Source organism: Sceloporus occidentalis, unplaced genomic scaffold, assembly GCF_023333645.1.
Source record: "Sceloporus occidentalis isolate IW3139 unplaced genomic scaffold, rSceOcc1.0.p SCAF_21, whole genome shotgun sequence".
In the NCBI taxonomy this organism is placed as follows: domain Eukaryota; kingdom Metazoa; phylum Chordata; class Lepidosauria; order Squamata; family Phrynosomatidae; genus Sceloporus; species Sceloporus occidentalis.
In genome coordinates, this window is record NW_028317001.1 from 5,051,951 (window position 1) to 5,066,057 (window position 14,107).

General features: G+C 44.3%; 1 protein-coding gene across 2 annotated transcripts in view; it reads right to left on the minus strand.

Annotated features, from left to right (window-relative positions):
• Positions 1-14,107, minus strand: part of LOC149301469 (mediator of RNA polymerase II transcription subunit 13-like) — a 113,076-nt gene that overhangs the window by 26,141 nt on the left and 72,828 nt on the right. For both annotated transcript variants that reach the window (XM_089484353.1, XM_089484355.1), the window contains exons 7-11: positions 13,830-14,012; positions 11,654-11,816; positions 10,221-10,331; positions 9,062-9,745; positions 1,150-1,357 (exon numbers count right to left, since the gene is read on the minus strand). In XM_089484353.1, coding sequence (XP_089340479.1) covers positions 1,150-1,357; positions 9,062-9,745; positions 10,221-10,331; positions 11,654-11,816; positions 13,830-14,012 — 1,349 coding nt within the window. The remainder of the gene's footprint in view (positions 1-1,149; positions 1,358-9,061; positions 9,746-10,220; positions 10,332-11,653; positions 11,817-13,829; positions 14,013-14,107) is intronic.

Genomic DNA, 14,107 nt, shown 5'->3' on the forward strand with positions numbered 1-14,107 from the left:
GCAGAAAACATTAGAATTGAGCACCTGAATCCTTTTTCCCTTTGACCATCCCATCCCTTCAAGTGTCACCTACTGGCAACTGTTCTGGCAAACTAACCTCCAGCCAGAAATGTAACCTGAACATGCTTTTCCCTTCCTCTACTCCTGGTACACTGTATCTAAAATTTAGACTGCTGGCCTGAGTAACGGGACTGCTATGCTGCTTATCTTCGTAACATATTCCAGGAGCTTTTGGAGGTCTAAAGGGCAGAGTATAACATTTATACTACAAATGCTTTAAGTAAAAAAAAGTGTGTGTCCTGACCACAGATCCTTCTTTAAAATCTGCATGGATTTTTTATGTTCCAAAACTACTTTTACAGCTGGGGCCCAAAGAAAGTCTTTAAGGCCTGTTACAAACAGCCAAAATAAAGCTGCTTCGAGTCACAGTGAAGGTATGGTGTTTCAATGATGCATGCGTCCTAAGAGTCCAGAAGCCACACAAAGCCATGCTCCAGTCCTTAGGGCTGGAGCGTGGCTTTGGTGCGACTTCTGGATGCATGCATCATTGAAACACCATACCTCCACTGTGACTCGAAGCAGCTTCATTTTGGCTGTCTGTAACAGGCCTAAGTATACTTAAAGAGATTAGGCATAGTCTGTGGGACATTTTGACTTCGAAGGCTTTCACGGCCGGCTTCCATAGTTTTTTGTGGGTTTTTCGGGCTATGTGGCCATGTTCTAGAAGAGTTTATTCCTGGTATTTTGCCAGCATCTGTGGCTGGCATCTTCAGAGAGTGCTGGAGATCTTCTCTGAAGCTGCCAGCCACAGATGCAGGTGAAACATTAGGAATAAACTCTTTTAGAACATGGCAATACGCCCCAAAAACCCCACAAAAAACTATTTTGACTTTGTTCTTAGAACAGCGAGCCCCACCAGTCCACTGCAATCTGTTTTTAAATCCTGAAAGTAGGTGACCATGTGGCATGGGCTGAAACTAGTATCAGAGAGATAGAAGCCCACCTTGCCTTGGATGCCAAGAACTAGTTGTGTGGTTCTTGAGATCCTAGTCCACATGCATTCTATACAGAAGCCATTCCTGAAACGTTGTAGAGCCCTTGCTCTTAAATCACCACATGCTGGTCAGTGCCTTCACGTTTTCCACTCACCTTGTGTTTCTTCCCAACTTCTCGCTCACTGTTCTGCCTGTCCTTTTTATCTGGAAAGGGAAATTCTTCATCTCCGTCGACGAATGCATACGGGTCCATTTCTGGCTCCTGGTCGGCTACTATTGCTGCTAGATACTGATTCTTGCTCTGGTACTGCTGTACCAATTCATCAGAGACCTTAAGAGGTTTCCTGCATTGCACCATTAATCTGTAAAGAAGAAAGAGGCATGGTTACAATGGATAAGAGCTGGAGACGCAAAATCCTTCAGTGGATTAAACATTTCATTGCTTCCCACATTAGTTTCTTACCCTCTCTCCAATGATCTCAGAACAATATATGTAAGATTTATCACCTTGCGACAGGTGGGCAATTCGATCCCGAACTCAACAAAATCTAAGGCCATCAACTCACTTCGCAGCGGAGAAAGAATTTTAACTCATGACACCCTTTTCCAAATCTAAGCAACACACCACACTGACCCTCCTACAACAGTGGTGCAGTGGTTAGAGCAGGGGTGAAGGACTGTGTCCCTCTAGATGTTTTTAGTTTTCAATCCCACAATTCCTACTACTGGCTATGCTGGTTAGGAAAGATGGCAGATGTAGGCCAAAATATCTGGATTGCCACAGTTGCTCAACCGCGGTTTAGAGCAATGAACTGGGACTTGGGAGATCTAGGTTCTGGTGGTAGGCCCAGGCCACCAAACTGAGGAGTAGGCCACCAAGCTGTAAGGGATACATCCGAACGGCAGAGTGAGTATGAGATACATCAAGCAAGCCATAAACACAACCTGAAAAGGTTAACCTTTGGATTAAATCTCTCAGATCCCGTCACCCAATACGCTTGTACCGACTGGAAGGGAAGTCTGAAGCAGAAACGTTTCCAAGTGAATAAAGGCTGAAGCAAATACAGTCATCCCTCCATATTTGCGGCTTTGATATTTGCGGATGTGATTATTCACGGATTTCATTAACATGTTCTCTCTAGGACTGTCTAGGTCCTCCAGTGCAACTCTGTGGTCAACGTTAACTAAAAGTTGCACTGAAAGACCATTTGTAGCTACTCCAGTGCCATTCTATGGTCAGTGTATGTTGGACATTGACCACAGAGTTGCACTGGATGACCTAGAGAGGTGTCCTCTCAGGTAAAAACATGGTGTTTTTGTTATTTGCGGTTTTTCCATATTCACGGGGGTCTTGTTCCCCTAACCCTAGCGAATATGGACAACTGTATAATCCCTTTATTCTGAGCATTACCACGGAGGAGACCCTCTTCCCAAGCTTCAAGTAATCTGAAAATAGCTTTCCATGTTGGCCTTTTTCAGCTAAGGCGACTTCCAGTCTGTCTCCCAAGAGACAAATCCTGATCAAATCTTTTGTTCCAATTTCCCTTAGATTGTCCTTCAGGGAAGCACCGAACTGGATGCAAAACTGAACACTAGAGACAGCTGGAATTTCTATCCGGAGAAGGGCTGGGAGCAGCTGGAGCGTTTGCACGATCGTGACTTCATCCCACTCCAGTGATTTGCAAACTTTCCTCTCTTCCCACGTCAACCGATTCGCTGAGGAGCCCCGGCATGTTTGCCACTGAACTCTAGGATGCTGCCCACGAAGAGGCACATTACTGGGGCCTGTCGGGGCAGGTTTCCAAGTTGTTGTTCTACATATTTGTGTGTGTGTTTTAAAGCAACACTGAGATGCTGCCTTTCTGCACTGAACAGACGCAGACCCAGTGGCTTTATAGAATAGAAAAGCCCCTGAGAAAAAAACAATTGTTATAAGCATCCAAACCACCAACAGCCAACGTAACGCAACCTAGCAGCGGAAAATCAGGCAACACACAAATATAATTCAAGTTGCCGGTAATTTAGAAGCTTGTCTGAACAATAAACTCTCCAGCTTTCAGCAAATCCCAATGATGTTCTGCAGCCAAGGCATGTCAGTGCACTAGGTCCCACCTCACCTTTTCTTCTGATATAACACATGCACCTGGGCCTTGCCAAGCAGCTTGAACATTTCAGAGACTATGCTATTCTTTATGAACCTGCCTGGATCTTGAAATCTTCAAGGGAAGCCCTTCTGTTGGACCTGTTCCCCTCATAAACACATTTGGTACGGATGGGAAAGAGATGGCCTTCTTTAGTGCCTGCTCCCAGACACTGAAACTCTCCCCGGAGGGAGGCTGAATTCAAGATATAGCCGTATTAATCTGTTGAATCAGTATGTATAGAGACCTTGTATGGCACCTTTGGAGGCTAACTAAAAACAGAAGTTGGCAGCATGAGCTTTCATAGACTTAAGTCTACTTCCTCTGTGCAAATGCAAAAAGGCTGGGTTTTTTCCCTCCCTCCCTGTCATCCTTTTAGCATCAGGCCTTTTGGCATTTAAGGAAGGATGTAGTTATAGGAAGGCTTTGACTGGATGGGTGATACTGCATTCTTTTCTATTGTGGTTTTATTTCATTTGAAATGTTTTACTTGTATTTGTTTCTGCATTGGATTTTGTCACAGCGAGCCACCTTGAGTGCCACTAGCTAGCAGAAAGGCAAGGTATACATTTGCTTAATATGTGAATAAAACGTTGAGAAGGCTCCTGAGATAGATGCTGGTCCCTCTGGTCTAAGCCAATGCACGAACTAACAGCATGCCACAGAATATGTGCAATGGTTGGCCACTGTAGAGCAAGGGTGGTGACATGCGAGGGACTCCAGATGTCGCTGAACTACAACTCCCATCAGTCTTCATCAATGGCTGTGCTGCCTAGAACTGAAGGGGCCTGCAATCCAACTGCTGTTGAGGGGAGTTATGACCTCCTCATTCATATAAACTTACCTATTAAGTGTTTTGTGGGTCTTTTGGGGCTATGTGGCCATGTTCTAGAAGAGTTTGTTCCTGACGTTTTGCCAGCATCTGTGGCTGGCATCTTCAGACAGCACAAGAGACTGGATGCCAGCGTTGTTTAGTTACTCTAACACCGGCCTTCCGAATAAGCAAGTAAACTAAGCTAGGAGGGGGCTGAAAAGCAAAACGCGCATTTCCTTACTCCTGAGCAAAAGGAAAGCGACAGCTCAATGTTGTTCAAGCTCTGGATGTGTTTCCAAGCAACTATCAGCTGAGAGACCAGGGACAGCTTCACCGCGGCACCCAAAGCCTCCAAAATAGTGGAGCAGAGCCAAGGAGATGGTTCCCAGCACTTCTGTTTCCTCACCACTGATCCCACCCAGCCGAGGATGTTTACTAAAGGTCACTCTACTGATCTGGATGGAAAGAGCAACCCTGCGAGAAGGGCTGGTTTCATTCTCAGAAGAGAAGCAGAGTTTAACCAAGAGAGAATTCCAGGATTAAATGCCAATTTAACTTGGAAGAATTAGGTGTCTAACTTGATGCCCTTTCGTACATCCTTCTGCTTCAAGTCATGCAAAACCCACGCTCCTCTAGGCTTGAAGTGTATTCCAAGATCAACGCGGGATTTGCAAATTCTCTATGCAAGTACCTATCAGGGGGAATATAAAAAGGGAAGGTTGGAGGGTTTGCTTTTGTGGTGGTGGGGGGGACCCTAAAGGCACCAGATCCCATCTGATCTTGGGAGCTAAGCAGGGTCAGCCCTTGTTAGCACTCGGATGGGAGACTGCCAACCAATACCGGGTGCTGTAAGCAGTATTTCAGAGGAAGGAACTGGCAAAACCACCTCTGAGTATTCCTCACCTAAGACCAGTGGTCCCCAAACTGTGCTGTTTATGGGATTTCGGACTCCCAGAATCCCAGGCTATCATGGCTGAGGCTTCTGGGAGCTGAAGTCCAAAAACCTCTTAAAGGGCACAGTTTGGGGACCGCTGCCTAAGACAATCCCTAGGAGGTCGCCGTAAGACAACAGAGAACTTAAGGGTACATACTTATGAGGACATGGCTAGAAAACCTAGTCAATGGAAAGACTGGAAAAACATGGCCCTCATACTAGATATACTGAATCCAGAAGATGGTTCCTCACATAGCTCTCACACACCTAGAAATATTACACACGGATGTTGGGCATAGTTGTTTTATGGCAGGGGTGGGCAAACTGCAGCCCACAGATGGCATAAAGCCCTTCTAGGGACATTTTTGTGGCCCCGAGGGTTCAATTTCAAAAAAATTAACTTCTTTTTACACATACAAATATATATATATTTCCCCCAAAGGTCTTCATTAGTTGTAAGGAACATTTCTGCCACATTTCTGGTCCTCTCGGGCTGCCTTTAGGGCCAAGAGAGACCTTTCCCTTAAAATAAAAACCAAACCCATAGGACATAAAAGAATTCTTACTTTAAAAGGCCTCCCTGTTGGCAAAGAGAGGGCCCAAAAGATCTGATTTCTGGGGGACCAGTAAGGATACAAGATCTCCTGGGAAGGCTAATGCAGCCCCACACAATTGTGCAACACTGTTTTAAGGGTACATTTGCACTTGCACATGTAAAGCACAGGGAAATGTGAGTTGATAGACATACGTCTCATACGAATAAATGCATGCAAAACCAAGGTTCATCACTACATAACTCCAGGGGAAAGGTCTGCTTTCTCCTTCTTGAGCCAACCAAGATGAACTCGTATCAGACAGCACCTTCCATGCTTTTCACCCACGGGTGCTCCGCAACAGAGCCTTATGCTGCTGAGCAGGCTAAGAGGAGCTGGAGGCATGCAATGGCACCAGATCATACTGGAGACAAGCTGGCTGTGAAGAGTCCTGACCTTTTGGAGCCAGACCATGACTTCTGGAGGCGGCCCATGTACAACTGAGACTTTCGGGTTTACACAGAGGGCAGAGGAAAGCTTGCTATGTAGCACTGCTAGACATTTTGGATGTGTTTATGACAGAAGCAGGCACACAATCAACCAACATATGGGATGAGAAAAGAAGGGAGGGAGGGAAGGAAGGAAGGAAGGAAGGAAGGAAGGAAGGAAGGAAGGATGGATGAGAAAATGAAGGAATGAAGGGTTGAGGGAGGGAAGAAAGAAGGAAGAATAGAAAGAAGGAGGGAGGGAGGAATGGAAGGAAGGAAGGAGGAATGGAGGGAAGGAAGGAAGGAAGGAAGGAAGGAAGGAAGGAAGGAAGGAAGGGGGAAAGCACCCAAGACAACGGCAAGATAAAATGCCATCCGTTTTCAGGTGCCTTTAGCTAGGTCCAAGGAGTGGCCACATAATATTGAGAGCCCTGTTATATAAAAGAAGCAGGCCCTGCAAAAGGGTTGTAGAGGAGAGAAAAGCAGGCAAAGATGCTGGATCAGCAGGAAAAAACCCTCCCTCCTACCCCCGTCTAGATGAATCGTTCCTCAGGCACACTTCTTTTTAAAATGATCTGTCTTGTAAACCTCCTTGAGAGACCCTACTTACAAACAAACCTTAAATGTCCTATGCTCTCCCTCCCGTTCAGTCTGACTTGCTCAGTGGTTTACAAACCCATAGGAAATTCCATCCATTTCCATAGGAAATAGAAATGACAGTTAAAGAGGAATCATACTGCTGTAACTGTCTAGTGGGAAAGGGTTCTGGTTTCTATTCCAAGTCCATGAATTGCCTATTTCTATCACTTCCAACATGGTTAACTGCCCTGACTGCTCAAGATACAACAGGACATGCATTTTGAACACTCTTAAGATGGAAGAGGATAACTTTTTAAGTATCAGCGCAAGGCAACCTTGCAACCTATTTAAAGTATGAATCGACTGTCCTGGATTGTTCCATGACCCTCTTTGGCCAGAAAAGGGTCTGTTTCGGGGAATCTGGAGCCACAAAACCACCTTGGGGGGGGTTGCATGAGACCCCAGGGCCACACTTTGTTTTCCGTCTCTCTTGAGAGATTCAAGATCCATGGGAGAAGATATAAGCAAGGAGGCTCAAAGAGCTTAACCTCAATTGGGTTGCCTTTAAAAATTTGGAGACACGATTTCTCCCTCTTCATTCCAGAGATTCCAATGGATTGCACAGTTTATTGCAAGCTTCAATGTTTGGGGACACCCAGAAAGGGATTTTGCTTTGGACTAAAAATCTTGACTGGAAACTATGATAACATCGTAGGAATAACTGCTCTTCTGGCAGAGTTAAGCAGAGAGGTATTCCATTAAACGCCAAGTCTTCGTTCAGGAATTTGTGACAAACGCCCAGTTAGTGAGTCCCCTCGGAAGGAAACGCATAAGCCTTCAAATCCGACGTATATGAATAGCATTTATAGCAGAAGTGTAAAAAGCCGCTTGCAAGATCAAACTCCAGGAAAGGAAACAATGGCAAAAACAGTTGCTCAGGCTCATTATTAATCCATCAAGTTCAGCATTATCTTTTACCAGCAGTAGCTTTCCGACGTCTCAGGAACGTTTCTTTCCCAAGATCCTACTAAGTGGAAGCAACCTTCTGCGTGAAATGCCGCAATCTGGTTCCTATTGTCAGTGCCAACTAGAGTAGTATCAATTGTCTCTTAACCCATTGATTCAATGGGTTTACTCCAGTTGGACCAGTATGACTCCATCATCATACTGTCCCTACAAACAGCCAACGCAACTCAAGGAGGCCTGAATTCTAGATATCTCAACCTCTACGTTATAAACCTGTACCAGTGTTAGAATGAAATGGTCTTCTCTCTCTCTCCTTTTTGCATTGCCAAGACACAGATTATAGGCATGCCTCCGTTAACAAAGCCTCTGGCATAAAAAGCTCTATTCTACTAAATAGAGTTGGAAGTTGTGGATTCTTAATGGTAGAGGATATGTTGAAGGAGGACATGTTAATGAAGGACAGAGCTATAGATTTACTCACCAAAATGAGAATAAAGTGGCATGGAGGCCGGTGAAAGAAAAAGTCGCCTCCGGACAAGTCTTCTTTAGAAGGTTTACTTATGTACAGTTTGCCCGAACTGGTTGTTTCGTTTTATATCTGCATATCGTTCTGTGTATACTTAGTACTTTAGAAAGCATACATACAGATATCTGTAGGCAGACTGGCTAGCAAAAACTCTTTTAAGCGTTAGCACCTTTTGTGGGCTTGCTTAAAGGACCGCTTTTCATCACTACAGATCCCTAAATTGTTAGAAGTCCTTCTTTAAAATTCAATTTTAACCTAAGATTTTTCAGTCCAATATTTTAGGAAAGATCAGGTCTAACAGACAGGCGCCTGTGCTTTATAAATGAAGGGCAATGTGATCAGAATGGATAGTTTTGCAGTCTCCAAATGGCCTGAGCAAGTTGCAGAGCAGAAGCTATGGTAGTAAAGAAACTTATGGCCTGTTACAGACTGCCAAAATAAAGCTGCTTCGGGTCTCTTTGGAGGTATGCTATTTAAATGACGCATGGGTCCTAAGAGTCCGGAGGTCACACCAAAGCCACACTCCAGTCCTAAGGACTAGAGTGCAGCTTTGGTGCAGCTTCCGGATTCTTAGGATGCATGCATCATTTAAACAGCATACCTCCAAAGAGACCCGAAGCAGCTTTATTTTGGCAGTCTGTAACAGGCCTATGTTTACTAGGATACATTCTAATAACTTCAAATTACACAGGTGAGTAAGAGTGTAAGGCCAAAGAGACAATGCACACATTACAACAGCCTCCAAAATAAAGAGTTTTGAGTCTACTTAAAGCTTGTGTTAATAGAGGAATAGTCCTGCCTGCTGACAACTACAATGGCTACAGCAGCCCTAGAAGGTCCATTCCCTTGAAAGCATCACAATTCACTGCAACACAAAATGATCACCTCCTCAAACTAAGATTATTATTTTGATTTCAGAAGAAGGTAGTAATCATCATGCTACAAATAATTAGAAACAAGACAGCATTAAAAAAAAAACCCCACAGGATCCTAAAGTTGGCTTTCACAAGGCAAATGTTTGACTAACCACCAATTGTCCTGAACACAGATTTTGTTTTTAGGATTCGAACTTAAGCTACACTTACTCTGTGGCTGAAGATAAAGCATCTGGCCCTGCAGATCCCATGGGGTCATCCTTAAACTTTTCGCTCGGAAGCGGAGGTGGCAAGAAATCTATGTCCCTTTTCTTTGGAACCTTGTAAAACTTCCAGGTGGAATCTGCGTCGTCTTCTTCCAAGTTCACCGCCGTACCGACGTACATCGTGGGCTCTATAACCTCCGGAAACGGAGCCGGGAAGGTCTGGGACAAGCCCTCTATTCTATCTTCCATGGCTTTGGAAGGAACCAAAGGATCTGGAGTAGGCATCTGATAGAAATGCTGGCTCTGGGGAGTGGAAGGGGTTTTGGTTGCCCCTTCGTCGGGAACTTCGCACGGGTGAGGGCTGAGGGGTGGCGGCTGGGGAGAGTTGGCCATCTCGGTGCCATGCATTTGAGGGGTTTTTGCTACGTCGTTCGTTCGGAGGTTCGAAAACCTGACTTGGCTGTCGGACGCCGTGATCACGAGCCGCTGGTTGGCCGAGTCGGCCTCCATGGCAACATCGTCGCTAATGGACACACGGTGGTGAAATGGAGTCAAAGGACGCTTCTGGGGCTTGTCCCCCTTCTCTTGCTTTTCGTTCGCCTTGTGCTTTGGAGCTGCTTGCTGCTGCTGGCCCACAGGAGGCACCGTCCCCTGTTGAATCGCAAGCCTTGGTTTGAGACTTTTGTGCCTACAGTTGGGACAGGGAGAGAAGACAGTATATATCACCTGTATTTTAAATGCCAGAGGCAACCGTTGCATCTTGTTAATACTGTGGGCCAGTACTTCCATCAAAATTAAAGATACAAATCCTCTAAATAAATAAAAGTTATAAATATATACACACAGTCCTGTATTTTATCATGTCATGAATGGTCTTTTTCCAGCGATAGAGGTGGAAACATCCTATAACGTGGGTTGATTCCATCTCTTGCTCCGAAATAGGCAGGAAAAAGACTATATATTTCCACCTACATCGCTGAAAACGAACATCTCAGAGGTAAGAACCAATGTTCCTTTCTCCTCACAAAGGTGGCATAGAAAATACACAGAGAAGAGTCAGACAGACACACTCAGAAATATATCAAATAAAGTATATATTGCATGGGTCCCTGCATTATCCATCTGGTCTTGTGTTGTTTTTACAATACTGGCAGGAACCATACCTTGAGCAAATGCAATTTGTCCTCTGTGTGGCTTCGACAAAGTCCCAAAATGCTATTTTGTCAACTGTCTCCTCTTCGCACAAGCCATTTGACGTAGCAGAATACTTCCTCCTGCATTGCAGTTCAAACAAAAAGGTTACTGCTAGGTTTTTTTTTAAGTACATTAAGTTTTAAAAATGGTAAAGAAAAGAGCACATGAGTCTGTACTGCATCCCCAGCTAGGACAGAAAGTTAAACTCCACTAAAATGTTGCAGGAGCAAGAGGGAAAACCGTAAGTGGGTATCTGATCAAGCCCTGGCAAGTGTGAGAACCCAGAGAGCTTGGACTACGACAAACTCATTAACAGCTTGATCAAAGATTACATTTTTAAACGCCGGGATAAATTAATTAATCCTGAGTGTGCCTGATGTTTTGAGAAGGGAATTAAGGCGGAGATAGGCGGGATAGATGGAATCAGGTAAAAGGATTATACGCCTGACTAAGAAATTCCATACCTCTTAGCCGAGGGCCCAAGACTTTTTCTCGCTGGCGATTATGAATTTGGCAAATTCTTTCAGGACAGAAGAATAAGGGAGGCAGAGGTTAGGGGACATGCTTTCAGTCGGTCCGCAAGCAGAGGCAATATCATTCTCTTATCACGGAGCACTCAATATGTTGGAAGTCTTTGGTGGGCAAAATTTGAACACAGGGGCTTCTCTGATTTCACAGCTCAGACGCAAGCCACTATTTTACATTCGCCATAGTGAAGTTCCAAAACGTAACCCAGCTAGGTGAGGATCAACTGATGAACCCAACTTATGCAGCAAGCTTGAAGTGGCAAAATATAAAAGGGCACGGTAAAATCAAAAGATTGAGCTCTCTGTGATTGTTTCAACAGGGGAGAAAAAAGGGGCAGAAGAGTCTTCCCAGTGAGCAAAAACAGATTGGAGGAAAGGATGGGAATGGAACAAGTCAGGGAGGTAGGAGGCAGAAACCATCTCTCAAAGCAAGGGTTATTTATGGAGGAGCTATTAGTTGTCAAAAGCGTCCAAAGAATTTGAAGGGGCTGGTGTTGTGTTTAAGTCATTTCCAATTCATGGCAACCCTGTTTTGGAGAGTTTTCTTGGAAAGATTGGTTCAGAGGGGATTCAGAGGCTAGTGTTGGCTGTCCTTTAAAAGCATCTCTTTCCCCAGGTATCACTCTCATCCTCCTCAAACATCTCCATGGCTAAGCTACAAATAAAAAAGTGTGACTTTCCTCTGGCCCTCCAGATGTTGAGGAGGCACAACATTCATCATCCCTAACACTGACTCGGATTGATGGAACATGAAGTCTAACATGGTGCGCTGAAGGTTCCCCATTCCTGCCCCAAACCACATCGTGTTAAGTGACATTTTCATCCTTTTTGGAACACAACTGTGTTGGTGTTAAATTGTTTTTTAAACCACGTACTTGGTTAGTGCTCTGTTCATATTGCATTCTTGCCAAACTCGATCGACCACTTGGTTGGCCAGCTTCCGAGGGATTCTGCCACCGTGGTGACTAGTGCTGTCCGAACTGAACACATCCGAAACAGAAGAGAGCTTCACCCACTTTTGGGCTGAGCGAGCATCAACTGATGAGAAGGACAGAAACACCAGTGTTTGTTAAGACCTTACATTTGATCCATCCCACCTAATAAAGCAATAAAATAAAAATATCCCCCTGCTATCAACTCATGCCAACTCTGTGCCCTTATTTAGTCTGACAAGACCATTAAAAGACCTAACAAAGGTCACAACAACATCAGTTGCTCAGCTGTCAATGTGATATTGGACGTATCTCAGCAATAACTTTCTGCATTCTGTGTACAGTTAACTGGCCAATTAATTGTTGCTGCTCTGTGTATTAAGTTAACTCATTGTGTTTTCTTTACAGTGTTATTTGCCACTGTCTGCTTCTGAAGTTGAGAAAGCATGACTTGCCTAAGGTCACCCAGAGGATTTACGTGAGTGAGTTTACATAGAGTTACTCAGTTTTGATTTGGTTTAGAAATCATTTTACTTTTTGGTTTTTTAAAACCAGCATCTTTGTGTATAACCTTTTACAAACTCCAACACTCACAGCATTATGCTACACTGATTCTTCCAACAGGCCAATATCTACCTATTAACGGACACTAGTCTGGCATCTGAAATGGCAGTCTTCAAAAGGGAGAATACTTCAGGATACACTGTCACTAACCTTAAAGTAGCTGTTCTCAAGAAAACAAACTTTCAAAGGCGATTAGCCAGAGGGAGAGACTGCTGACTTACACATCATTAGTAAGCTCCCAACGATCATCAGAGGTTTGAATCAGGATAAGAGATTCTTAGCACATTACATGTGTTTGCTGGCTTGCCTAATGCCAGAATGTTTGCGTTATCAGCAGGAGTTTGGTGAATGGCCAATGTTAGGTAATTGTCACCGTCAGTATTTTCTGCATTTGCTTTCCCTCCAGCCTTACACACTACACCTCTAGCAATGTGCACCAAATTTAGATCTGAACTTCACAAATCTGATTGTACAGTCCACAAAAGCTTAAGCTATACAAAATGTTTAGTCTTTAAGGTGCCACAGGACTCTGTCCTGCAAAAAGCTAACATGTTAAGCACCATTTGTGCAGCTCGCCTAATGCTTTGAATGCGCATGTAATCAAAACAAATTCTCATTATCTAGAGGCACTGCATGCCTACACATTGTATATGATGGCCTGTTAGAGACTGCCAAAATAAAGCTGCTTTGGGTCTCTTTGGAGGTATGCTATTTAAATGACACATGGGTCCTAAGAGTCCGGAGGTCGCGCCAAAGCCACACTCCATTCCTAAGCACTGGAGTGCAGCTTTGGTGCAGCTTCCGGATTCTTAGGATGCATGCATCATTTAAACAGCATACCTCCAAAGAGACCCGAAGCAGCTTTATTTTGGCAGTCTGTAACAGGCCGATATTTCTTGCTTTTGAAAATTACTATAGCATGCAGTTTATTAAAAGAACAGCACAAGGAAGGTGATAATAAAAACACCTTCAAAATTCCCTCTATAAAAATCTATTGACAGTCCAAAAAATAAAATGATTTCCAGTCAAAACTGGATAACTGTACAAACAGAGAACTCTGGATCACAAAACCAGGCCCAGATGTCCTACGTGGATTGTAGCAACAGTGAACATTCGTACTTTTCTGCCTTTTGTTATCTGAAAAAGACTATTGTTATTAAAACTTTTCATTCATGTTACCAGCCATATTTGTTGTGGGGAGACACCAGGTCTGCGCAGCACCACACTAAGGGCACAGGGACCTCTAGCATTGCTGCTTACTCACTGATCGAGTCATGCCTGTCCTCTCATACCCTTTGCTTAGTTTATAGACACAAACCCTGGAAGCAAACACCATCAACAAGGTGATAATGGAAGTTGTTCCTTATTAAGGGAGCGTGTCACAGTTATGAAAGGAAGATTATGCAACCAAGAGTGGGAGAGGTGAGCATCTTTCAAAATTACAAATCATAAAGGCTATGGATGACTAATCTAGTGGTAGGAGCACCAGGACATTTAGAGGAAACGTGACCAACTACTCGGACGCCTCTGTTCACACGCAACGTTGCCACTGTACCTGTTTGAACATCTTCCGGGGATGTTGGTGGAGTCAGAGTAACCGAAGACATCGCTGGGTCTCTTGTAGAAGCAGGCACTTGATGGGCGCCCAAGCAGTTGCTTGACCCAGGAGCACTAGGCGCGGGAATGTCAGTCTGAGGAACTAGAACAAAGCATGCTGGGTAGACCATTCGCACACCAGCTGCAAAGGAAAAAATGAACAGAAGCAGTTTATTCATTCAGCAAACCAGCCAAGGCACAAGCACACTAACCAGCCATTATAGGACTGGCTGCTTT